The sequence below is a fragment of the Telmatherina bonti genome (genome assembly GCF_933228915.1).
Source record: "Telmatherina bonti genome assembly, chromosome: 1".
Lineage (NCBI taxonomy): Eukaryota > Metazoa > Chordata > Actinopteri > Atheriniformes > Telmatherinidae > Telmatherina > Telmatherina bonti.
The window spans coordinates 17,716,217-17,743,983 of NC_136619.1; the positions used below are offsets into that span (position 1 = coordinate 17,716,217).

At 40.0% G+C, this 27,767-nt stretch overlaps 2 protein-coding genes across 3 annotated transcripts in view; both read left to right on the forward strand.

Moving 5' to 3' along the window:
- Window positions 1–770: 770 nt before the first annotated feature.
- On the forward strand, window positions 771–6,132 carry onecut1 (one cut homeobox 1; the record flags this gene model as incomplete). The annotated part of the gene is made up of 2 exons (XM_079241359.1): window positions 771–1,833; window positions 5,843–6,132. The coding sequence occupies 2 exons, from the start codon at window positions 771–773 to the stop codon at window positions 6,130–6,132; spliced, it is 1,353 nt and encodes a 450-aa protein (XP_079097485.1).
- Window positions 6,133–14,406: 8,274 nt separating this feature from the next.
- The window catches only part of atosa (atos homolog A), a 28,903-nt gene continuing 15,542 nt past the window's right edge, over window positions 14,407–27,767 (forward strand). For both annotated transcript variants that reach the window (XM_079239764.1, XM_079239765.1), the window contains exon 1: window positions 14,407–15,427. In XM_079239764.1, coding sequence (XP_079095890.1) covers window positions 15,397–15,427 — 31 coding nt within the window. In that variant the 5' untranslated portion in view covers window positions 14,407–15,396. The remainder of the gene's footprint in view (window positions 15,428–27,767) is intronic.

A 27,767-nucleotide genomic window follows, 5' to 3' on the forward strand; every position in this document is an offset into this window, starting at 1 on the left:
TGAACCCGGAAGTTTACTTCATTTGCGGTTAATGATTTAAGGAGGACTGGAAGTACAGGCTCATTGTTGATCCTAATGAATTGAATCATTTCCAAGCAGCAGCTGACAACTAAGCATCCAGCAGTGTGTCCAGTCCATTCTATGAAGGGTCTTTTTTGCATTATTAACTTTTTCAGTCAGTACTATAGAACTGCTAAAAGCGGGTTGTTTAAACAGGACAGTTTTAAGCAGGCGGTTTAATACCTCCCTTCCTTAATGAGGTACCTGACGTCAGAGCAGTGGGGCGTGTGTGCGTGCGCGCGCGTGTGTGTATGTGTGTGCGAGAGAGAAAGAGAGAGAGACTGGGAGGGACGGGTGTCCACAGTGCGCATGTGTTGTGAGTGTGATCTGTGCTGCGGTGGAACTGGGACTGGACACACACAACTAGAGAGATGGCGCGGCACCCGACCGGAGCGCAAGGACAGCTGGTTGGCGGCGGGGGGGCTTGAATTATACACAGAATAAGAGAATCTAAAATGAATAAATGAAGAACATTCTTAAATTACACCAAGAAAAACACAAGGAATTTCCAAAGGGGGTTTCCACACCGAAAAACAGCGACAGGACCAGGAGAATAATCATAAAAAGCGAGTAAGATCACAGAGAAAGAAGCTCCTGGGAAGAAAAAAAAAGGGGGGGGAAAGGAAATAACAAGTGGACGTGAGGACTTCTGGACATCAGCTAACCGCGGTAGGTCAGATAGATGGTTTGTCCACAGCGCTACCCGGATCATGAACGCACAGCTGTCGATGGAGAATATAGGCGACCTGCATGGAGTGAGCCATGAGTCCGTGGCCGGTCACGGAGAGCTGCTGAGTGGACACAGTCCGCATTCTCGTCCGAGCCCCCGGGGTCTGAGCCACCGTGCTATGGGCATGGCGACCCTGCTGGACAGCGGAGACTATCACCCCAGCCACCCCGGACACCTGCACCCAGCCATCAGCATGTGTGAAGCCCCCCCTGGCATGAGTGCGAGCACGACTTACACTACCTTAACCCCTCTGCAACCCTTACCCCCCATCTCCACCGTGTCCGACAAGTTTCCTCCTCATCATCACCACCACCACCACCATCCCCATCATCCTCACCCTCATCCCCATCAGAGGATCCCTGGAAATGTCAGCGGCAGCTTCACGTTGATGCGGGAGGACCGGAGTCTGGCGCCTATGAACAGTCTGTATCCCGCATATCATCACAAGGATCCCTGCATGGGCCAGAGCCTCTCCCCGTTATCTGGTTCCGGTCTGGCCAGCATACACACGTCCCAGGCCGGCATCCCTCCCTACGCTCATCCCGGTGCCGCCATGCCTGGTGAGAAGATGCTCACACCCAGCGGGTTTGAGGCTCATCACCCGGCCATGCTCAGCAGACATGCGGAGCAGCACATGAGCTCCTCCGCTGGCATGGTACAAATCAACGGCCTTCACCACCACCCGCACGCCCACCTCGGTGCGCAAGGACATGGCCAGGGACTGGGGACCAGTCGGGAGCAAGCCACTGGGCCCGGGCAGCAGGGGGTCAGCGGTGCAGGTGGTGGTGTTTCTGGGGGACAGATGGAGGAGGTGAATACCAAAGAGGTGGCGCAAAGGATCACCACGGAGCTGAAGCGCTACAGCATCCCTCAGGCCATCTTTGCCCAGCGGGTCCTGTGCAGGTCCCAGGGGACCCTCTCCGACTTGCTAAGAAACCCCAAACCATGGTCAAAGCTCAAGTCCGGCAGGGAGACCTTCCGTCGCATGTGGAAATGGCTGCAAGAGCCTGAGTTCCAACGCATGAGCGCGCTCAGGCTCGCAGGTGAGCGAAGCCTCGGTAAAGTCCCTCTTTTTTTGCTTTCAGAATTATAAATGTAAATTTTGCAAGATAAATAAAGCAAGTTGCGTTCAGCAGAGAAGGTCACTGGTCCTGAATGCTACCTCATGCTCAACAATTAACAGGTCAAGTGTGATGGGAGCTGAAATTGATCTTGTTTTTTGCCCTCCTAATAAAGAAAAGTAATCGAAACCATTTACAGCAGTTTAACAACAAACACCCACTTCATACAAGGTTGGCATTCAGGACAAGTGCTTTCTCTGAGCTGAAGAGATGATCTAAACTATCCACGCATCTGCAGAAAACAAATCTTTAGATGCTGGATGCTCATTGTGGGTTCAGCTATTCCTGCTTAATTCAGGGATTATTTTAAAGATTTCTGTCATAAGTAAAACATTGGTTTGTCTAATTTAAAAATAATCAAACAAATATTGTCAAATGTTTAACGCTTCAACAGACTGACGCCCTAAAGAAATGAGTGGCTTGATAATCAATCCCCACCTATTTTTTACTTCCACGCTGATTTGGAAGCTGTGTAAAACAAGTACTCATGTCATTTTACCTCAAAATATCGACCGCCGGACTGTGTGCGTAAACCGATCCTTCTGCAAGAAATCGTTAGGATTGTGTTTATTTTAGTGTAGATGCAACTGATCAGCCTTTTCTTGTCCTTCATGTAAACAAATGAAAGAACGTTTGCACGTGATCTTAAGAGTTAGTGATGAATGATTTACATGTCAAGTGAAGGTAATGCGAGTTGTTCAGAAAATGACAAGTGTTTTCATCTTCTCTCTTTTAAAAAAAAAAAAAAAAAAAAAAGTAGAACAGGACATGTGCTGTTAAACCAGCCCTGGCCTGACTGGGGTGTCTCTAATTAACTGATGGACCACTTTGTCCCTCAGGTACGGACGAGTCATTTAGGGACGCAGAGAGGCCTAAATAGCACTTGCATGTTCAGAGAACAACATATATTCATTTCTACTTTTTTTTCATTCATTTTGTGTGATTTTAATACTTTTATAAGCTCAATCACTGACACACAAATAGACTTTTTTTTACTTTAGAAAAACTACAGCTGCAGCTGCATAGTGGAAAGTGCGTTGATTTGCCACAAAGCCTGTGTATGTCTGTGTGTGTGTGTGTGTGTGTGTGTGTGTGTGTGTCTGCATGTGCTTGTAATCGCAAGTGATTATTTTTTAGTTTTCTCATCTTCTGCTGCTACTGTGGGCGTGTGCGCAGTTTGAAATTAGATTTTTTTAAGTGTCTTTCTTAAAGCGTTTTTTCACCCTTGAAAGCTGGTTTTGCATTTTATTCTCATTTCGTCGTTCCAGTGGTCTGCCTGTACTTGCATTTAAAAAAAACATCAGCCCATCAGCATATTGATCACTATTGATAGTCTGAATGTTCATAATCGTAAAATATATTAGTACTGGTTCTACGGGGGAAATAAATTAACGCCTTCAGTTGTGTTCATTGATGTTTTCTTTTGGCCTTTTACTGAACAGGTTGACCTTTTTTCGTCTCCTCTCAACTTAAAAAACATGCAGAAAAAAACATACGGAAAAATTGTGATTCTGTACTTTTTAAAAGATTTTTCTCCAAATATCAAAATAAATCGAAACATTTAAAATGCATAATATAACAATAGTAATAATTTTTGCATTCATTTTATTAACTATAAAAAAAAAGAAAAGTTTGATTTACAAAATAAGAAAATACTGTTCAAAATAATATTAATTTAGAATGAAATGACAGAGCACCTGCTCCTTATTGATCTGCTCGTTTCTAGGTGAAGATATGTAATCTTGTGCAGAAGTAGATGTGATATACTTATTGATTCAAGGCTTCTGAAACTAATCGTGGATCTTTTATTTCTTTTCCCACGTATTCGGGTGTCTGGATTGCTTTGAAAGAATGGAATAAATTGATATTATTTGCCACAGGATAGATTTAATACAAAACGTTAATGACTTTAAATGAGTATTTACACAATGCTCAATGCTTATTTTCTGGAGTTTTTCTATTTTAAAAAAAAAAGTCATTTTCCCGTCATTGGTTATAACACACATTGAAATTCAGGATGGAAAGTTGGCTTTTCAGTCGATAATGTGTAGCATTTCCAGCCCAGAAGTCCGTTTGTTGATTATGAAACGCAGGACTATCGTCACATCTGTCAGCATAGGCCTGGTGTGTGTTGAGTGTGTGGAGTTATCTGTGTGTTTGTAATGATTAGCCGGGAGCAGCAGCGATGTGTGTGTGTGCCTGTACGTGTGTGATTAGCCTGATAATGAGGCCGTTGTTAAATCCCCTGGTCCTGGGAAAGCCACCCTCTCTCTCTCTCTCTCTCTCTCTCTCTCTCTCTCTCTCGCTCGCTCTCTCTCTCGCCCTCCCTCTCTCTTTCTTTCTTTGGCCGGGCCTCTTGTGCCAGGGCCGGAGCACATCTATACTGGCTCCTGCTGCTGTCTGAGTGGCCTTCACTCATGCTGATTTATAGAGGCCCTTAACACGAAGATCTCCGGCTCTCTGTTAATATTTACCAGCGCTGGAGACACCGGACTGGTTACACTCACAATTATAGCTACGTGTTTATAGTCATGCCTATAGGCCACTGCACTGTACTTTAGCGCGCTTAAAATTAAGCTATACATTGGTATTTGCTAAATAAATCACCATTACTGAGTTGTTTGTTTCCTGACTTTATGTCTGTTACTGCTTAATTTCACTTTCCCCACTGACCTAACAAGTCTTACAGGAAACAAAATTGTTATTAAAAAAAAAAAATAAAAACTTCCAAGCAAAACTGCTTTTATTGTTTCCCCATTTTTCGTTTGAGTTGTTAAAAAATAAGAAAAATCTATCTGACTTCCTTTTTTCACTCCAGCTTTGCAAAATCTGCGCTTACTTAAAAAATGTTTTGTGGTCAATTGATTAATTTCCCCTAGTCATAACGGCACGCGGCTGCCCCCTGCTGGTGACTACAGACAGATGCAGCTCTTGAATCTATGTGAATAAACAAGGGGGGAAGTGGGGAGGTGGGCACCAAAAGTATGATGGGATATTGGACAGGCTGCGAAAATCCTTCCCGTGCCTTTCTATCCACTGTCAGATGTGATTATGTATTTTTCTACATCAAGAGCCTTAGCGGCTGTTTCAGCACCATGGACAGCGCTTGTTGTTCCCTGCTGCTGGCTTCCTGCCTGGACCAGAGGCCCCTGTGTTGATCCTCGACTATTTTTTTATTTAATTTTTTTTAAGTCTGATTATACTATTTTATCCCTGTTTATCTTTGTTGGTCTGGTCAGTCACAGTGGTGTTTATAATAAAAGTAGCACAGCTTCCAACATGCAGACAGTTGCATGACTGATTAAATGTCAGTGTGCGGTAAACTAAAGGGGATCTAATGATAATTATGACTCAGACGGTACTTCCATTACCCTTTTCACCACAATATTATTTATTTACATGCAACAAAATTTAAAACGTGCACAGCTTAATCTAGACGGCAGACTTTATTTTCACACTACTCAAACACTACAGCAGCTGGAGCTTGTCCAGAAACCTTAGAGGTTTTAATCAAAATAACTAACGCAGTTTTTGTCTTGGTTAGAGAAATTCATTGATGGTCCATCATAGGCCACAACCAACATAAGACAAAGCATTTAAACAATGCTTTTCCCTGGATTATTAAATAGTAGCACCTAATGAAACAAAAAAAAAATGACACTATTTACTAGAGGCAGGATGTGTTTGCCTAATTAAATCCTGTTTCTTATGTTTTCCTGATACAATTATTAAAGCATGGAATATTAAGTAACAACAGAAAAAAAAATACTTGGCCATTGTTCATCTGATTTTGACATGTATTGCCTTTAGAAGTGACTTAAGTAACCCAGAGGAAGAACCAACAGACCTAAGTTGCCAATACCAGCAGGGATATTTTTCTTGTTATTTAGTTCTCATCCTTTTCTCTGTCTCTGTCCTTAACTTTCTACAGCATGCAAGCGTAAGGAACAGGACCACGGCAGGAGCGAGCGGGGAAATGTGACCAAGAAACCCCGGCTGGTGTTCACAGATGTGCAGCGGAGGACGCTCCACGCCATCTTTAAGGAAAACAAGCGTCCATCCAAAGAGCTGCAGCTCACCATCGCCCAGCAGTTGGGCCTCGAGCTGGCCACAGTCAGCAACTTCTTTATGAACGCACGCCGTCGGAGCCTTGATAAGTGGGTGGACGACGGCTCTGGTCACTCAGCCAACTCTGGCCCCAATGCCTGCACCAAAGCCTGAAGTCGGACTGATCTGACCAACTCATGGACTCACTCAATCTCGGTGGAAAAGCTTTAAAACTTAAAGAGAAAACAAAGAAAACTTAAAAAGACCTTGAAGCAACGTTTTGCCCTTAAACCTGTACTATATTGATATTTATAGTATCCAAAGAAAAAAAAACAAACCAAAGACTTCTCCTTCAACCTGCTTTAAAATGTTTGTTTCAGTAACACATTTATGTGTAACATACTGCAAAAAGACTATAGTTTCACCCCCCCTAAACACACACACACACACACACACTGACACACATGCACACACACACATTGTCACTGGTCTTTAGCTTTACTTCAACCCCTCACCTCCCCACTGTATCAATCTGTCATTCACCATCCGTATCTTTAATCTGATTGGTTGGTTTTAATGATGGGTCCCTAAACATGGAGGTTTAATCAACCTATTGGCAGTCTGATCTGCAGCTGTCCACAGTCTTGAAAAACAGGGAAGAATGTGGAGTTCTGGCAGGATTGGCCAATCAACTTTAAAGAAAAGAAAATCCTGCCGGAGCAACAGGATTGTTGCGGAACCTTGTTTGGATTGGTGGAGTGGACTGTGTGTCTGTCTGTGTATATCTGTCTGTCTGTGGAGCTGTCTGTCTTTCTATCAAGCATTCCAGACAGACGGGAAAATGTCGTAGACTGCTAACCCAAAGCCAAACCTCTAAAAATCCCTTCTCAACCCACATGGTAGTGCTTTCTTCCAACATGCTGAGGCAAACCAAAGCCTCATACACCTTAAAGCTTCTTATGCAGCTTAGAAATCAATTTTAAAAACTACTTAACAACATACTATGAAGTCATCTGACCAAAGAGTGTATTTTCTAGTTTATATCTCTTTTATTGTGACTTAATGAGACAGACTGTTGGTGAAACCCCACAAAGAGGAGTGTTACCACTCATGGTCCATAAGGCATTTAGCATCATGCTCAAAATGTGTGCTCCCTGCTAGTAGATCTTTTACCTAAAGTAAACCTACATATAAATTTTTGATATTTGCCTTATTGATTCCTTCTTGAATCAAACTGAATTTTTACAGTTTTAACTTCACAATCAGTCAGAATTTTACTGTAAATGCGTGTTGTGAGGATTAATCAGTACAGATTACCCGTAAATCTGTTTGCAGGTTTAGCTCTACTTTGTGTTCAGATGTCAGCAGATGGTGAGCAAAGATCATTTTTGCAAGTTTTTTTTCTCTGTAAAGAGTGAAAGCACATGATGCTGGCTCAATGTGTAGTCTTGAAACTGTGTGCAGGGATTTTCTTAAGAGGACAAACAGCACCATTACCTTGATAAAAAAAAAAAAAACAAAAAAAAAACCCAAAGAACTGAGCATCACTCTATCATCCCTGTACGCTTCATATGTATTTGATTTTATCTCCTCATCAAAGATGTAGGGCGGAGGAGATGATATCAATGATCAAATCACTTTCAGCCGTTTACATGGCAATGTCAACTCCTCACCTGAATACGAAAGAACCCCCCCAACCCCACCATCCTCAGCTTGCTGCCAATTCCCCGCCCTCCCTTTTGTGTCCTGCGTCTGCTTACCTGGCAAGCTATGCATTTCAGCACTAGGAGGAAAGCACTACACAAGGTTGGCCCAGGGTAGCATAGCATTAGAGATATTAAGATGGACCCCTGCCGTCATCCTCCTCTTGGCCAGGGTTAGCAGCTCTACATTCATCACAACAAGCGCTGAGGGAGAGGCCAGAGGAAGCTGCTTCTTCATCTCCGAGAGAAAAACCAAAAAGATGACAAGACACAAAACAAAGTGTCAAGACCTGCTGATGTTTTATAGTGTGAACCAAAGATGCTACCTCACTCAAGTTCCATACGTGATTTCTATCACTTTGATGATACCAAAGATAACCAAAGATTTTTTCTCATTGCACGGCCTCTGTGAGTGGTTAAAAAGATGTGTGACGTATGTGTCCCCCCCCCCTTCCCCCTTATCTTCTCTCTTTTCTGTCCTTTCTGCTCTTTTCTCCTTTTGCACCCCCTCCCACCTGCAATCAACCCATGCACCCCTGCTATGCGTGTTCTTGCTTCATCTTGTGCTCTGATTACAGCTCCATAGATAGTCATGCTGATGTAGCTATAGGTAGATGTGCTGATCCAGCTGTAGATACACACAACTGGCCGCGCATGTGCCTGCAGGATGCACTTGTAGAAATGTGATATGTCTTTGTGCCTGTTAGTATCAGAAATTGCATTAACGTCTACCGCTTTGTAGACAAAAAAAGACACTTAAAATGCAACCTGACATTGTTGATTTATTGTTTATTTAAAGATAATCTGTTAGAATCTGATGTAATTTTCACACCTTTACTTATTTTTAACTGCTTTGCTTTATACCCACTTGTCCCGGCCTCTTTGTGTGTATTTATAGGTCGCTAAAATTGATCCAACACACAGGTCAGACATCCTCACATGACAACAGGCAGACGCCTGATATAGCCATGGGCAGATTTGTTGACTCAGCTATAGGCAGACATGTTCCTGAAAGTAGAAGCAGATGTGTTGCAATCTTTCTAAAACTCCCAGGACGAGTGCCTTGCTTGAACCAAAGTGTTAAACCGCTGTTGACCTCTCACCTTTGACTCTGCGAATACCTCAGCCTGTAGAAGGGCCACAACTGAAGAAACAAGGAAAAGGTCATTCTTTTTCTTTCTGTCTGTCTTTTCTGTCTTTTTTTTTCTTAAGAAAAATCACTCGGTGGTGCTTTCGCCGGCTCAACCATGCAATGAAAACATACCAAAGGATTTTCTTTTGTCCAACTCTTCTAATTAAACCAAAGGTCTTTGTTTTTCCTCACTTTTGCCCTCTTTATCCCTCCATCCTTCTTTCCCCTCACCTTACTTGTCTCTGCTGTGTGTAGGAAGGTCCAGCACTCTGGCCGTGCATGTCTTTACCAATGTCTCTGAATACCTCATAGTACTAATTCCTTTGAGTTCTGCATTGAGACGTCTGCCTGTGAGTAAGGCAGAACTCCACTTGTATGGTTATTGTTATTGTTACTTTAAAAAGCTGTATGATTATCTATTTTGAAGTTGCTGTTTGTTCTTTTCTTTTCTTTTTTGGCAAAAGTGCTCTGTTTCAAGTCATGAAGGACAAGTTTCAGGGTTTATGTATGAAACATATGGGATGGAGGGAGAAGCGTATTTTTTATCAGACATTGGGTTATGCCAATATTATGATAGTAGATTATTACTTTTACAGGGTAAAACCAACTGCTGTGATATTGTGTTTATATTTTCCCTTATACTTCTGTGTTGTGATTTTAATTTAACTCCCATTTTTGTGTTGTTTAACCACTTCTTTAATTTATGCATTTGTAGAAACTCTAGATTTGTACATAGTAGGTTTTTTGGAGAAAAGGAAAAAAAAAAAAGACACAAAAAGACAGTTTATGTTACAGCCTTATTTCTCACACTTAGATCTAACAAACGAGTAGTTTTTATTCTTTTTCAGCTAAATCCTAGCCGGCATTTCAATGTGTGTTTTGAACACTGCCAGAAACCCGAGACAGTTGATTTGCCAGTGCCAACAAAAGTTAAAACGGGAGCTACTTTGTTGAGCAGCTGGCAAAAAAGCAGTGTGTACGTATGTGTTTTTTCTATTCTTTTGACTGTTTTGAAAACAGTTATTTTATGGGTATTACTGCACATCCAAAGATTTTTAAAAAGAAACCAAAAAAAAAAAATTGGAAAAAAAATTATGTATGATGTTTTAAAAAAAAAAAAGCACTGGCATTTGTGAGGTAGACTTGTTGAGTTTTTATTTGCCATTCGCACGGGTATAAAATGTAGAAGGCGTAGGGCTGTGTAGGCAAGCTTCCTCTACCATGTGGGGAATCTCCTGTTTAATGTACAATCCAAAGCATTTGAAGGGCTGCAAGCCCTGCTCACTTTGCTGTCTCATACACAGAGTGAGGTGGAGCGTAGGCTGGGCAGCAGGTCTGCCAGGAGCTGTGCCACGGAGCTGGGTCTGTTTTTATTGCCATGGCACTGCCGCCTTGCTCCATCTAGTATCTGTTCTTTTGGTACATACTCGTGTAATGACTATAAGCAAAGTCTAATAAAACTGCAAAGAAATATTACCAAGGAATCCGTGTGTGCGTGTGTATGGAGACGAACACTTGGAAGCTTGTTTTTTTTTTTGTTGTTGTTGTTGGATGTGAGCGTGCACCTCTGATTTTATCTTTTGCTGGAGTGCGCCAGCTTGTGTGCTCATTTGCATGCCTCTCTCTGCTGTGTTTTTGTCCACTCGCAAATCTGTCTATACTGCAAATTGTAGAGCTGTTTGCTGGTGTGTATGCATGTGTGTGGCTGATCGCTGCATGTCAGAGAAGTGGGTCTCTGGTTATCAGAGGCCCTTCTACTAGTAACGTTTCCTCTCTGTCATGCTCTGACAGCACAGAGTCTCCAGCATCTGAATGTCGTCATCAAAATGTCCGTGACAGCTGAAATCAAGTGAAGTCATTACATCACAGGACAGAGAATGTGGAGGTTCGTCAGCAAAGTATAGGTGCTTAAATATTAATTATAAAGGCCTGTAGTTAGGAAGAAATGGTTGATGCAATGTGGACCTATTTTTTTCTTCTTTTCATGTTATTTGTTTTTTTTCTTTGTTTGTTTGTTTGAAGGAGTTCCCATATGATGGGTAGCTTGGCTACAAGTCTCATAACAATACTACAGCGCCTAAGACAATCATCTAGATTTCTTAAGCTGGGGAACTTTCTCACCCACAGAAGGGTGTACTCCAGCTATTCATATACAAAGATGCTTGAAGGGTTTTGATAAACAAGCATATTTGTTGTCATATACATATAGGAGCAGAAGACAGTAGAAGTTCATTTTGCACTTACACTACAAAATGAAATCTCATTGCTCTTTTTAACTTGGTTCTTTTTCTTTTGGCTTCATTCTCAAAACACTTCAGTTTTCAGTCTTTGAACGCGTATGAAGGTGTGTATGCATGTGTGTGTGTGTGTGCGTGCGTGCGTGTGTGCGTGCACATGTGTGCCAGAGAGGCAATACTGTTGGTGTTACTGTCAGTTAACTCCATGTCTCATGACTTGATTTGTCATTGCTGTTTCCCAGGCTTTACTACTGCTTTCTCAGTGCCGTGCAATATCATCTGTTGTGATTGCTAAGCAAATGATTTAAAAAAAAGAAAGAAAAATGAGAAGCAAGTGATGATGTCATCAAGCTTTTTTCAGTGTTCAAATGTTTCAACATTTCTGTAGTCACAAAAGGTAGAAAATAAACTGTTGGTATTTGCAGCTTTGGAGGATTGGCTCTTGTTTTATTGTTCTTATTTTCTTTTCACTGTGTGTGTGTGTGTGTGTGTGTGTGTGTTGGTGAGAATGTGTGTGTGCAATTCTTGCCCAGACATGAAAATTAAATCAACTTTCAATCAAATCAGCAGGATGGAGGATAAGTCATGCAGACTTACCATTCTGTCTTGAACGGGTACCTGAATGACAAGCAGCTTTAATTTTTAAAGTAGTATCTAGTATCATTTGAAAGTTTTTTTTTCCATAAATACTTCCAGAGCTACGAGAGTCATCCAGCTATCCAGTTTCTAGAGTAAGGGGACTGATTGGTCCCCAGTCAATCACAGGACTTTAACACGTCTTTATCGTCATAACATGCTGACTTTATCTCATAAACAAAACCAGAGAATAAGAGTACTCCTATCTTTAAAGAAATTCAGCTGTTTAAACAAATCAAATAGTAGATAATCAAATACTGTCATGGTTATCTGTAAAAAAATGTGGGATAAAAGATTTATTTGAATGATAAGCTGATCATTTTGAAGCATAGCTCATGAATGGTAATCTTTCTCTTAGAAATATGTGTCAGTGTTACTTTTTAAAATAAAGCTGTAAAATCACCAGCTGGCGATTCTACCTGAACTTTTCATTTCTTAATGCTGAGTCATGAAAGCAGGGTTTCATCTTTCCACCTTAAAGTGCAATGACAGTCACACCATCATATAAAATATGGATAGTACCAAGGGCTCTGGAACTTCTAGTTCATTTCCTTAGAATATTTGATGTTCCTGCAAATGATGATTCAGGTATAAGCGTCAATGTGCATAAACACACTTCTTGTTCATTCAGAATTTCGCAGCAGTATCTGAATCCAAATTTTAGCTTCTTTAATATAAATCCTCCTTTTTAATTATTTTATTCAGTTTAGTCGTGTGATAGGCATGTATAAATGTTTTAAAATATAGAGAGCAAAGTACTTCCAATGTGTTGCATTGCTTGGATAAAATAATTCTGCCAGAAGCATTTTGTTTTATTAACAAATCCACGGCTCAACCTAGTTCCAGTTATTGTCCTTAAGCACATCTGCAGCTAAGATAAGATTCCAATCAACATTAGCAGTTTTTAATTGTTACACTACTCTAATGCAACCACTAGGTGGAGCTGCATGGTTTATTTTACCAAAAACAAGTTTTGTTTATAGCAACAAATTTTTAAAATGACAAATTACTATTTACGTGCAGTTAAAACAATTTTTTGTCAGTATATCAGAAGCCCAGAGGATCAAGCTTAAACTAAAGAGTTTTCTGTTTATGCTGGATTTAGTGAGGATATAAACTGGTTATTAGCTGGGGTATCAAATACAGGTGAGTTTAAAATTAATTTGAAAATGCTCCTATAATCCCTAAGAGTAAATATGGGTTTTTTAATAGCTTCATCAAAGTTTTTACTGTTAGCTTTTGGATTCAGTTTCAAATAATATTAACTTGGCTTACTAACACCAGACCTGACCTATTTGTGGATTTCTACAGTTCATAGTGATCACCATGTATGACTGAAAACTGACATAACTATTTTTTTTATCTTTGTAATGCCTGTTTGTGAGTATTTTTGCATTTAATACTCCACAGTTTTTGTTTTTAAATGTGAACAACTCAAATTGATATGTTTTCTACGAAAAAGAAAAAAAAACAAAAAAAAACAAAACAGGAGCACTAAAGATGTTTTGCTTTCACATTATTCATATTATCTTATCTAATTGTTCAGAGGGAGACATAGAAATCTTTAACCACTAAGATGTCCATGTCCCCTAGACCTGCTTTGTAAGCTATCAAGGATCCAAGATTAGGATACGTTTGACTCACCACAATCAATATTTAGTTTGACCCCAACCTACTTGTAAACTTTGCTCTTCTGTCAGATAACGCTTACTGCTTTTTATTTTTGTAACCCACATTTGCCAGGTTACTTGTTTTTGATGCAGAAAAGCACATTTTAACCTACTTATGATTCAATAATAGACTTACAATAAATAAAAAAAAAAATTACATTATATTATTAAATTAGCTTTTATATATATATATATATATATATATATATATATATATATATATATATATATATATATATATATATATATATATATGCGTGTGTGTGTGTGTGTGTGTGTGTGTGTGTGAAGCTTTACTGATGACCTCACTGTAGCCTTGTCCTATGTGTTTTTGTTGCATTTTGTGTCTAGGTAGGTCTTATGTTGTCGCATTCAACTGGAGGCCGTGCTATTTTTAACAACCGAATATGAAAAATATAGAATTTGGCAACTGAAGATGACAATGTCTCTCTGGCTATTAGAAACGAAAATTGCTAGATGCGATGAGGCTTTTGTTTACTTCACTGCACGAATCAAGGTAATAACAAAGAAATAAATGTCATTTTCGTGAATTAAAAAGTATTTAGGCCAGTAATTACTTTGTTTAAGAGCATCAGTAGAGTACATACAGATGCGTTACAATAAATGTATGGGATCCTTAAGAACTTAATAAGCCCAGAAAGCCAGGACAAAATGTTCACGATGGAAAAAGACGAACCTTCACGTGAGCACGTGAACGCGCAACGACTAGACTTCCACTGACCAATCAGCTTACAGAGAGTAGCCCATCTCTTGTTTGTCCCCTTCCCCGCTCAGACGTCTGCTGACATCAGTTTTACACAACTATAAATGATTGTCCACCGGCCAGGTTTCATTGTTAAATCTGCCTTCAGCTGACAGTGTGGCTACCCCTTACAAGTTTTGGAACTACTTCTAAGTTGGCGGTTGCTATGGCTGCAAGTTCAGGCGAGGCTGGTCCGAGAGGGAAGTGACGAGTGGGCTTGTTGTTGGGACACGTGACTGAAGCTGCACTGATCTGTTTTGACAAGCTGCGGGGAGGGAAGTGAGGAGGGGAGGCAGACTGTAGCATCACGACTAGTTGGGCTCACTGTTACTTTAACCTGCATTTCGTTGAATAACATTAGCGGCAAATAGTTGTCTAGTTTGGGCAGTTTGTCGGCCTTTCAGCTAACACAGCAAGCGGTAAACGCTCGCGACGGACGCTGCAGTTGTTTAGTGAAGCGTACGGCCGTAGTCGGGCTGTTTGTTGTCGGCTTGAAAAGTTTTAATGAAGATCACAAAGGAAGTCAGCACAAGGGGCGTTTCTAACGCTAAGTAGATGGCGACGGCTCGACCTTTACGGATGGATAGAAAGGGGATCAAATCTGCTTGACATCGCTGGTTATCATTCAGCGAGAAGAAGAAGAATGAGACGCTGAAAATGTTGTCGTCGTTGCCCCAAAATTTCCATGCCGACACCGCCAGTCATCGGTGTTTCTAGCTGAGCTAGGTTACCCTGGGGGCTTGGAGGCAGTCGTGTAACTAGCAAATACTTAACAATACAACAACGTCAAGATTAGTTGTTCGAGTTTGCTAGTACCGCTGAGTTAGCAAGCCCCACTCTCTTGGCAGTGTCGTTGCGGGAAACCAGCGTCGCTCAGGCGGAGACACAGACATGAATCGCGGCTTAACTACGTTTCAGGTGCTGGAATTTGAGACGAGCTGCAGGAGTAGCCAGCTTGCTAGGTAAATTACTAGTAAACAGATTGGTTACTCGCTAGCAAGCAGACTGACAACTCCATTACCTAACGCTGGGAGCTACTGGCATTCGCTATCAGCTGTCTTTGTGTTAGTTGGACAATACAGTGCGACTCGATGGGAGCGTACAGGAGCATGCTAACAAAGCAATGCTTTGTTGTTGGATAGGGGCAGTTGGCACCAACACACAGGCTTTACAGCTGATATCGTTGCTTGGCTAATACAGCAGGTCTCGGTCACAGAGGGTTTGTGGGGGTCCATACACCGTTGTGTTGCTGTGAAGACTGTGTGTGACAGAAAGAGAAGACCCTGAAGGCAACCAGATGACACTGGACAACATGAAGCCCGAGCGAGGTATGTGGGTGACCAGAAACACACAAGACTCATCTCTAGGGTGGGAAGGGGTGCTGATATTGTGTGGGCAAGCTGAACATATCCAGCTTTAGATGAGTGACTGTACCCATATTCCCCTGGGAGAAGAATCAGGCCAGAGAATTATGTAACAGCTGGTCACTGGTTATATGAATTAACAAAGCCTGACCCCAGTAAATGAGGACGTGCATATACAACACACTTCATTTGGTGCTCTAGTTTTGAGTGTTGACACGGATATCAGCTGTTTCCTTCCCCCCCATTTTTTTTTTTTTTTTTTTTTTTTTTGTCATCATCGATACATAATCTGCAGTCTGCTTGCTTGCCAAATACTGTTCCTCTTTCTGGGAGCTTATGTTTGACAGTGTCTTGCTCAGGGCTGCTGCAAAATGTTCTTGACACCCACCCTGTTGTGGAAATAAAGCTTGTGCCTTATGCTCTGCAACCTGCTTACAGCTTGGTTTGTCTGCAGCAAAAGGTAAAACATGGATCAAGAAGACAAAGTTGCTTGTTTCTGTGTTTGTTTCTAAATCTGTGCCAGTAAATACTAGTTTTGTGTAAACCTCCACTGTGGTATAACTTCAACAATTTTTTGGGTGACTGAGTGTGCATGAATTTTGGTGATAAAGGGGACATCCAGTTGATTCAGTCAACACCAGAATAGCACCATACTTGGAAGTGGTGAAAGGCCAGTGTGTGTGCAGTCATGATCAGATTAGCTGCAGTCAATCAGCAGTAGTCTGTGTGTTTACATATGTTATGAAACTGCAGGCTGGTTTCTGACTGATCCAAGTTGCCTCTTTCTTCAACACAGTATGCTGATAAGGAGACTCCTCAGTAATCATGTGCCCCATATGGAAGCAAGATTTTAACCCCAGTCCTTTTTTGGCTTGTTTATTTGTTGTTGTTTTTCTTATAGAGGCACCAACTCAGACAGACTGTGGGATGCTGCAGACCAAAGTTGAGGGAACAGTAACATTTAATGAATGGCTAGAAACATAATGGTTATTGATTTACAAACTGTTTGTGTTTTCCTGCTTTTTTTTTTTTTTTTTTTTTTTTACTAAAAAGATTTTAAAAAATTGGTTTACATGACTGTTGTTGATCTGTTATGTAACCTTCATGTATTTTTATAATTTTGTGTTACCCTGTGCCAGTGGGAGCTGCTCTTGACCAGTTGCACCCTGTTAGACTGAGAGTCACTGCGGTGCTATTATTGTTTTGAACATGCAGTACTGTTCCCAAGGTGGAGAAACCAGATTGCTCATAGGCAGCTATAGTGTTGACAGTTATTTATTAGCTTTGAAAGTTGATTTGGCACTGAGAAACCAGGCTAACCACTCCGCTGCTGGAGTGCCCAGTTTTGTTAGTTTAAAGGGATGAAAGCTAAACAAGTCCAGCATGTGACTGGGTGCATGTGGGAATCAGAAAACTTTGTCTGCCACTGACAGAAAGTCTTCTTTGGCGTGGTTCACTGGGGACAGACAAACCACAATCTTATACAAATACACAAAATCCCCTCCGAATATACTTCGGTTAAAATTAGATTAAAAAGATGAACATGTTTCCATGAGTGAAAATAATTGGAAGTGACCACAATCCAATTTAACATACCAGATCTTCATTTGTATCGATGTTGACCTAAATAAACTGGCTCTTACATCAGACTAATGGTCCCTCTCCATATTTAGTGCAGTTTCCTTGTCATTTCTGTAAAACACTATTTAATAAAGATTCTTGAATAATAGGACAGCTGTCTTTCACTTGGGCAGTCCTGGCTTTGTTTCTGTTTTTGTGGGTTTTTTTTCTTTAGAGAGAGAATCAGATCAGGCCAAGTCTTTTGACCACTTCAGATCCTAATGACAGCACGGCATAAAAACTTTGAATAGGAAGAGTTTTGTTTGATTTTTTTATTTATTTATTTTTTATCTTCCAAGTTTATGCGTCATCTCTTTGGAGCATCTGGCGAACCACACTTTTGTTGAAAAGAGAAAAGAAGCACTTATGTTCTGCTCAGGGGCCTAACCAGTGTCATCTGACCCCCTTGTTTTTCTGTGAGTTTAACTATGAGTCAGGACAGCATCTGTGTGTGCTTGCAAGCAAGTACATGAGGGTGTGAGAAGAAAGCGAGTGTGGCAGAGAGTGCGTTTGCAACAGATTGCTGTTAGCCCTAATAAGCACTGTACCGCTGAACCATGTGGCACAACTGACAGCTTTTACAGGTCCCATAAAGAGCAGCTATGGAAAAACTCTGGACCTGTTTGACACCAATCAAGGAAAACATAGCTTGTTGTATTTGGTGTAAAGCTGTTTAAGCTGAAGATTGGCTTTATTTGTATCCACAAAGGCGTATTTTTGTTTTTGCGTGTCGACTCTACACATGGCATGAATCAAAACCACTCTAAAATGGTTTACAAGGATAAAAGTGCCGTGTTTGTGCTCTGCTATGTGCCTTTTCACGACCAGATGATATATGTTGACATCATATGGGGAAATGTAAGAGGAATAACTGGAGTATGGTGACTGCGTTCTCCCTTGTTTATGAAATCAATCACGCCTCTTTCCTCCCCTTTCCAGATACTTTCAACCGCATACAGTGAGATGATCTCACAGCTAGTCATGTTGGAGAGACTGAGTGAGCTGGCAAGCCTCACTTCTGTGTTCCTGCTCCCTGTAATGTATGGCACGGCTTCCTGCTTGAAGCCATTAGTCCTTGAAGGAGAGTTTGAACACAAATCCACCTCCCCCACTCACCCAACTTGTACCGCTGCCCTCCCTCTGCCGTGCTGTTGTTCAGCCAGATTACAGCTGCCCTGAGATGTCCCAGACACTTGCCAGTGGATCAGAGTATATACTCTCACTGACATGAGAACCAGATAACATTGAGCAGCACTCACTTTGTCCTGTATAGCACCTGCCCAGCCTCCTATTGTCTTTGCCTCTCCCTCCTCAGCAGTGATTTACTCAGCAAGAGGCTGCAACAACAGGTGTTTTCCTGTTTTACTCCTCTCACACAGTTGGAATCCATCTGTGTCTTTATCCACCTTTTTCATGTTGAGCCATTCAAATACTGACTCTTTTCTCTTTCTTATCTTCACATGTATTCATCGCTATGATTCCCAAGATACACCTTGTTACACGTTAAGTTATAACTAAACACAACTGAAACACATAAATGCATTTAGTTATTAATACAAGATATTTTTAAAGACTTTTTTTTTATCTCTCAGCTGAAGATATTCTTCTTTATGCTGACACACAGGTAGTATTAATCTTATCTAGTTTAAATGAACATAAATGCATCTCCATGTTGCCCCCTCTGTTCAACATTTGCTGACAAAGTTCTTCTGAATATCAGTATTGGACTCCCTATTGTACAGCCAGATTTAGATCTGCATTTCGCAATGAATCCCAATACTGCACAGACCTTTAACTATGAATTACTATCCAGGCCCTGCAAGTAATCAGCCTAAATCAATGCTGTTGTGACAGGCTAGACTGTAAGTAGCCTAGTCTCGCTGCTGCATGAGATTAGGCGCCCAGTTCTCCCAGTTCAGTAATGCTCTTATATAATACTGAAGTTTTTTTTTTTAATTTAAGGTTACAAAATCCATACCATAGCTGACTCACTTGCTCACAAGCACACAAAAGAGTAAGTGGACTCATTTAACACAGTTACTATTTATTAAGTGTCACTGTTAACCCACTAGATGGGTACACGAAAATAACATGGTCCACACTTGGTGCTGGACTGGCTCAGGTTCTAAATAGCAACATGGCTCATATTTCTGCTGCCAGAGTTTCACCAAGCCAGCCAGTGATGTCATTGCTTTTCACATCCTCCCGCCCTATGGCTCCTCCCAGCCAACCAGCAGTAAGCACTGCAGGAACAGGAAGAGCCATCTGGGCCTGGTGATTTTTCTTGGTGGGGGTGGTGAGGTGGGGATGATTTCTGTCTCTTTGTCCCACCACACTGAGTTTGCATGTCCTTGTTCTTGTCAAGTTTTTGGCATGCTCAAATAGCCTCAGATTTTATCTCTGCCATTTAAAGTCTGAATGAGTTTGCCAAAATGACAACATTCACCTTTCAAAGAAAACTGTAAGTTGATGCGAAACAGACGTGATTGGGTGAGTCCAACATGCAAACCATGTGTTAGCAACTACATCGCCACGAACAATTCCAGGTGCCTTCTGTTGTCCAGTCTCCCTCGTAGTTGTAGATTAAATATCTGATGAGACATGACAAGATTGGCGTTAGGCTGTGAATTCTGTGTAACAAGCACGGTTTGCACAGAGAGCACACAATAAAAAAGGAGCATAGGTTCTTATGCTTGTCATGAATGTTTTTAGCAGTTTTATCATGCTTCTGCTATACTTTTAACTGAGAAAATGAATGACAGTTTTGTTATTCTTAATACTTTTTTAATGTGAATGTTGATTAAATGATATGTGATAATTGCCACTAAGAAAGATCTAGTAGAAGATTACAATTACAATCTTACAATGTTAGTAAACACATTACAGTTTCCTCTTTTATGTCTTTATCTCTTCACTTGTCTATTTTTTACTGATTTCTCCCTTTCTCTTGTTCCTATCCTGACTTTTTCACATCAAATAGATGACAGCTACTGTTACACCTCAAGATTTAGCACCCCCTACAACTGATAACATCATGAGAAAAACATATTGGCAAAAATAGAACTGGCTTGCTTTTCCATCTATGTTCCATCTAAACAAATAAATGATATAACTGAGAGAAGGTCCTGACTGATTTTTTTTTTTATATTTGCATTAAAACACATTTTGAATATATACACTGTGTATTTATTTGGTATTATCTCTCACATGATACTGAGCCAAGGAAAGATAGCATCATCATTAAAAACCAGTTCAGTAGTGTAATTAGTCATCTGCTTCACAATGCCAATGCTCTACCATTTTTTAGATGTGTCAGTCCTAGTCACGGCTGAATCTGCATCATGTGCATTTGACTAAAATGTTAAGTGTGCCTGATGAGCTGATCTCTTAATATCATACAGTCTGCAGATAAAATACACAATCTGTGCATATGAGACTCTGTATAAAAGGTTTTTAAGCTCCTGGCAGAGTTTTTGATTATGTAAAGAATGTGCTATATGTCAATGATTTTCTTATCAGTTGTTAATATTGTAGGATCAACAGTGTAGCTCGACTCTAAGAGAGAGTTTTAAGGTTTGCCACAAGACACTACACATCTTCCTTCACAAAGAGTGTTATGGTGACAGCACTTTAATCAGGTCTTTACACCTCACCCCTCCCATTCAGTGTCTGGATTCTCGTGTTGACATTGTGCTGTTGCACTAAAAGATGGCATGCCATGATGCTGACTTTAAATGTCAGACAAGGTATGAACACAGATAACACCGAATAAAAATTGAGGGTGAGAAAACATTAGAATTCTGTTTGTTCTCAGTGCAAGGTATCGCCAGTGTTTATGAAAATCTGATACGCTTAGATTAACCTGTGTGACTATGAATAGTCTGTCCCATTTGTGATATGTTCTTTCAAAGTAGTGCAGTAGTTGTTACTATATCACTGATGTACACTCAATCTGATAACAGAGAGCACCTCGCAGGCTCTTTGAGGTGGCGTTAAGCACATTGCTTATTAACAGCCATGAGGAGTTAAGTTTATTTCAGACTCATCACAACTAACCCGTTTCTTTTTCTTGATCGTTAAAGCCAACATCCAGGTGGAGTATTAAGTGAAACAATTCCCTTATCATCCCCAGCATTGCTCTTCATCCTCTTAGCAAACCAACTGACATTTTGTCCTGTTCAACTGGCTTTGCATTTTGTTTTTTGTGGGTTTTTTTTCTCATTTTCACAGCTGATTTTGTGTGACTAGATTTTAACTTCTAATATGGTAAAATACTTTTAGTAACTGTTATCAGAGCTGATTAATCATTCAGTACTTTTCTGCCAAGGACAAAGCTGAGGATTTCTTTTGCCAAATCAAAACTTTTGCCTTGTCTTCTTTGTGCCTTAATGCATTCACCAACCAAGTCAGTGTGCCTCTCGCAGCTGACACACTTTTCATCCAGCATCTATGCTGCTCAAGTTGCTCAGTTTAGACTCCCCCCTTGTAGAAACTGGCATCTGCAGCACCAAATAGATCAAAGGCTTGTGCATTCATGTTGGATAAGGTGGCTCTGATTACAGAGAGGTGCTGGTCTGCCCTACTGCCCTGGTGTCTTCTAGTTACCAACAGTCTGGTTGCTGTAATTTTAAAATACTGTTGCCAAATGGGGCAACGTAAAAACAAGATAGACTTTTAAAACATCTTTAAAAAAAAAAGTGTTGTCCTCTTTCCAATACAAGATAATTATTTTCTTCAACTGTATTAAAAGAAAAGATAAAACCACAAAAGTGGAATCTAAGTAGATTTTACTGTTTACATTATAAATTCTTGTTTAGCAGATTTGCATAACACTTCGCTCCACTGGGGCTATGTAATTCCCACTTTGCCCACCTAGTCTAGTACTGCTGTACTCAATCCACTCGAGTCCATCTTATATAACTGACATTAGATAGACAATGACTTTGTAAAGGACCACTCCTGCCTGGATAACTGGGGATTTTGGTTACCCAGCTGCAATATGTGCAAATGAGGCCAAAAGGAGCCCCTGTGGAAGGGCACACCAAACCTTGAAAGATGATTTTATGGGCATTTCAGGATAGATGAGTGAGGATTTGGAAAGGGAGGTCATGAATTGATATAAATAAGTGAGTTTTTAGCCTTTTCTATTCAATGTTTTGCCCAGCCAGCTACTTTCAGTATACCTGGATGTTTTCTGTAACAAGTCTTCGATATTTAGCCTCAGATCAACTCATCTGAATGACAAGGGGTTTAAGTACCACATTCAAGGACTTCAGTTGCTATGGGTATTGAAGATAAAGAGTGGTTGCTGCATCTCATTTCTAACCCAGAATTTTACTGCAGGATCAGTGCATCAGGTTATACCTTTTGTGGTTGGAATTGGGAGAAGAGAATGCCATTTTCCGTCACTTCAGTAAAGCCTTAGGAGCGGACTTTACCAGTCTGTACAGTCTCAGTCCTGCTAATGATTGATCTGCTTGGGTAGAGTTTTGTTGCAGTCTAATATTCCTCCATGAAACATGCTTACCTAACCCTGATAGACTACCATGTTACTGGGCCTTTCATCATACAGGGCTTGCCTAATTCTGTAAGAAGGTGATTTAAATGGGATTTGTCTGACAATTGTTTACAAAGGTTTAGTGCATGAGGTGTTATCAATGCAACATTTACATAGAAGATGCATTGTCCATTACCCAGTGCAAAAAGTGTTCCATTTGAGTTTAGTTAATAAGGAAAACAACAATAAAAAAAAGTGCCACAATAAGATTTTATCTGGTTAAACGATGTAAATCAGGATGTGCAGCTTCAGTCCCTGAGGGCCACAATCTTGCAGGTTTTTAATGTTTCCCTGGTCAAACACACCTGATTCAAATTATGAGTCATGATGCAGAACGTAATAAGCTGCTGAATTCATTTAATTAGAATTAGGTGTGTTGGAACTGGGAAATACTGAAAACTTGCAGGACAGCAGTCCTTGAAGATCAGCTTTAGTCACCCCTGTTGAAAACAAAGGCTTAGATTTAGTGTTTTCAGGATCTACAATACATGGACATCTGCCTGCCTGCTTGTTTGTTGTGGGTTATACCCATCTGTAGACGTGATCTGTGTAATATACACTAGATCTTGCTCTCTCCAAGCATACTTCATGTAGGGGGTATAATAAGATTGATTCCTTGCTGTCATTTTCTGTGCATGTCCAAGCATATGGAAGGGAAATGAGATCTACATAAACAAGTACAAGAAGCCCAAGTTCAAAAGTTTGTTGCACTCATGCTTTGTGAAAGTCCCAAGTGAGCAAAAGTCCTTTGTTAACTTGGAGTGTTTTTTTTGTTTTTGTTTTTGTTTTGTTTTTTATGTATGCTGCATTTTAGACCTCTTCTGCTTCATCATGAGTTTTTTTTTCTTTCTTTTCTTTTTTTTTTTTTTTTTTTCTTTCTTTTTTCCAGAATTTATCATGTGACTTCAGCAGTATGTGAGTTGCTCAGCTGCTGAACAACAGCTCAGTTTATAGCTGAAGATGATGGGTGTGAGAGAAAGGTCAAGGTGATGTGTCAGCCTGGGTCGAGTGTGTGTTTGTTTGCTGGCAGTGGGAGAAGAACGGCAGCAGAGTTTAAAAAACAGAAGAGGGATTCTTCCCAGCTGGAACTGTACTGGTGCCCCTCAGCCAATCAAGACCTGTTGCTATGTCTGCTGTGAATCTGCCCCTTTGTGTTACAGAGTGGGAGCAGGACAGATAAACAGTGAGTACATAGTTTTGAAAAAACATTTAGCTAATCATGTGGGAGGGAACTGGGGAAGTTTTAAGCAGAGAAAAAAACCTACAGAAGTAAAAGGGCAGTTCATAGAACAAATCCAAAGTTTACTGGGAGATGTGCTGGCAGCTAGAGTAATAGTGAAATAAATTACAGCAGGGTAATTGGTCTGTCTATTGCAATTTAAAACAAATGTGCTTTATCATGGTGTTTTGGCTAAACCAGTTTCTTTTACAGTCACTTCTAATATTGTAAAACAAGGTAGACAAAAACAGGAAAAGTGATCTGGCAGAGACGTGTTACTCATGTTATAAAAACACTATGGAAACCAAGCTGATCCTGTTATTACAATTGAAGCAACCAGGAACCCTCTGCTGTTTTGTCAGAGAAGGAAAACAAAAGCTCTCTCATGCCACTGTTAATACAAGAGTGACATAAACACTCAGACACATTCAGAGCTCGACACACACAAAGAATTCACAATGACATAAACAATTTAAAACAAGTCTCATTGTGCAATTCAAGGATATGGTATCGTCTTAAAAGTACAATATCTGGTACACAGTAGTGTATAGAGCCGCTACACATAACTGTGCACCCCTGAGCACAGCAAGAGCTTTGTCACATCAAGTTAAAACTCCCTGTCACTTACATAAATGCATGTTAGGATAGCTTATTCCTACAGAGAAACTTTTCAATCATCGTGACAGGAATGTTTAACACAGTTTCTCTGTTGCCTCAGTAACACTTGTTCTTTCCTGGTTGTGATCACTGATCACCGCTCTGTCCCCATCCCAGGTCAGCCAGCCAGAGGGAAAAGACTGACGTCATTTATCTCTTTCCTTTACTGCAACGCCTCTTCTTATGTTGGGAATTGTATGAGAAAATCTCCAGTTGTTTATCGCTACGACGCCGCTCTGAGTTTCAGATGATCTATAGCTAATGAAAGATCACATTTACAAATCAAAGTTCTGTTTAACATTAACTTATCCAAACCAGTGGGCCTCACTTGTGTGCTGTAAATGTTTTCAACATGTGAAGCTGAAGACACCATACAAAACACCTGTTGTCGTGACTACATCATTGCTGAGCACCGAAATAGGCAAGACTTCTTCTTTGTCCTGTCAAAAATGATAATGCAATAGTTTTGCCAGCTTTTGAGTACCATTATGAGGAGCATGAAAAGCTATAACAATCCCCACCCCCGTTTGTGTGTGTATGTCGAGCATTGCAGGCCTCATTGCTGCTGTTGCCCGACCTGAAGGCTTAGGGATGTTACTGCTCTCGCAATTGTAGCAAGCGTGATAACAAAATACCTGCCAACACATATTGAAAAAGAGCCAACACTGTATACCGGTCATCATTTGTAATAAGAGCCACTCTTATGTTGACACTACATTAATAACATGTCTTTGCAATGGGAGGCTGTATATGAGCTCTAGAGAGCCTAACACACTGGAAACGCCCTGGTTTTCAGACTAGAGCCATAGTTATAAAAGTTGGAGTAAAGTTTGATTCTCCCTTTCCAAGTCAGGTTGACGGCATGATAATGTCAGTATAATGGTCCTCTGATTGACAGTACATACAACCAAGTGTGTTTTCAAGTGTTATGATTTAATGTCAATGGATTTCTTACCTAATCACCTTTTTTTGTCTATTGGGTGCCATCATTAAGACATCCCATCTACACTTTTCTGATTTTTCTGTTTTTCGGTTTTGTCAACATTGTCACATTTCTGAATTCAGATTCTTCCATACTCATATTTCAATGTATCAAATAATATATCTCATTATTGATTTTTGTTTTTTCTACTCACCCATAATTAAAAGCCTCAGCAAAATGTCAGTATACACGTATAATTTATTACATTTTCTGGCAGGAAAAGTTGCAGCGCTAGCCTGCTATGTTACTTTTGAAAATTCAAAATGCCAAAGAAAAAGAAGGAAAGAAAATAAGTTGCTCTCATGTTATGCAAACTTTGTGATAAATGATATGGTGGAAGAATACCGGGCTCTATGGGGAATAGTTTTAAAAAAGAAGTTTTGAAAGTAGACCTTTGGACATGTGGGATTTTATTAAAACTGCTTTGGAGTACATTGTATCACAACTAATATGAGGAACCATGTTAACTAAACACTTCAAGGAACACAAGGAGATGCTCTGTAGATGTTTCTGTGTCATATGAATGTTTAGGACTGCTCCATTTTAAACCTTTAGATGTATAGGAGAAACAGATACTTTTTGCTTGGTCCTGGATACCATCTGGCTTCCAAATATAGTCTTCTGTAAAGCTGATCTGGTCAGAAAAATACTTCCCTGCAAACAATTGCAAAAGTGGCAGAAATGAAGTCGCAAGAGCTGCTGACACTTCAAAGCTGCCACCTGCTTTGCTATCGTCGTATACTGTAATACTTTGAATATGAATATGTGCTTTTGATAGTTTAGGAAACACTGAACGGTATATCTCAAGCAGCTCTTTAACACTCACACTTGTGGTTGAATTTCAGGTTCTTTGAAAATAAATAATAATTTTACTGTGCTGTGAAAAAGTAAGAGCTCAAATGTGTATCTGAAAAAGTTAGCTTGCATAAGAGCTGTACTATATCAGGATTTAAGGAGCAGCCACTTTCATGCATGTCAGCATTATAGCAGGGACCTTGGTTTTTTTTTTGTTTTTTGTTTTTTCTTTGTTTTTTGTTTTTTGTTTTTTTACTTTTTGTGTAGTTTCTCACTAGTGATGAATCTTTAATACTTTAATTTAAGACTTCATGCATTCAATCGAAGCCTTTTCTTTGTTTTTTTTTGTTTTTTTTTTAACCTTTTAACCTATGTTGCTACCAGACATCTTCAGAAAGCCATCAAATAGTTGTCTGTGGCAGCCTTTACTTTGGGATCAGAAAAACAATAGAGGAAAAACATAAAATGAGAGCTAGCAAGTTGTATCTATATTTATCTCACTGGGGGCTGTACTAAGAAGATTTAGCGTGGAAGAACTGTCAGTGTAATCTCTCATTCTGCCTGTTGTATATTTATTTACACGGTGTTATGTATGTTTTCATGTGGTAGGCTGCATAATTCTGGATGAAAAATAAGAATTTAAATTTTCTCTTGGTTATGTTCAGCTCTGCACATACCAGCTAACATGTCCTCAGGATGGAGTTAAAGCGCCAGTGTGTAACATTTAGTGCAGTCCTTTAGCAAAGATCTAGTGTCACAGGATTTTTATAAGTAATTATTATTTTTATATTGTCTTAAAACATGCAATTTTATTACAATTTCCTCCACTTGTCCCTCTGCCATGGTAGCCTGACATGTTGCATTCATCGTTTTTGTTCAAACACAACTGAGGCCTCTCTACAACTGGACTAAATGACTAAATGAGCTGGAATTTTGTTTCCATCAGGTAAATTTAAATTGCACAGAAAGGCTCTTTTGGCTTTTTTTTTCCCAGAGTTAGAGGGTCGCCTCCTGCTGAGATGTATTTAATATTTAATTCTGAACATGGGATATCCAAAACTAAAATTGGCACAAAAAAATCATACGTCATCCATTTTGTTAACTCTTAGACTTATTGCTTTTTTAAGAAAAGGGCCAATAGGACTGGTTATTCTTCTTATTTTCAGTAGCTATTTTTAAACACATGATGAATTTGAGATCAAGATTAAATAATTGTTGAGCTGGACTGAGCTGTGCAGTGATGCCATTATTTTGTCCTGTAAATTTAATGCAACAGAGTATCACTATGATTCTATTATGATTCACTATTGATTCAGTTTATCCATGCCAGTTAATTTTATCTTTATCATCAAATATGATAGAAATGTAGAAAACGTCATTAATAGGTGAGTAACGGTGTTTATGATTTCCAGCATAATTTGGCATCCTGAGGTGCAAGAAAAACAGGCTCCGGTTTGAGTCATTTCCCATAAAA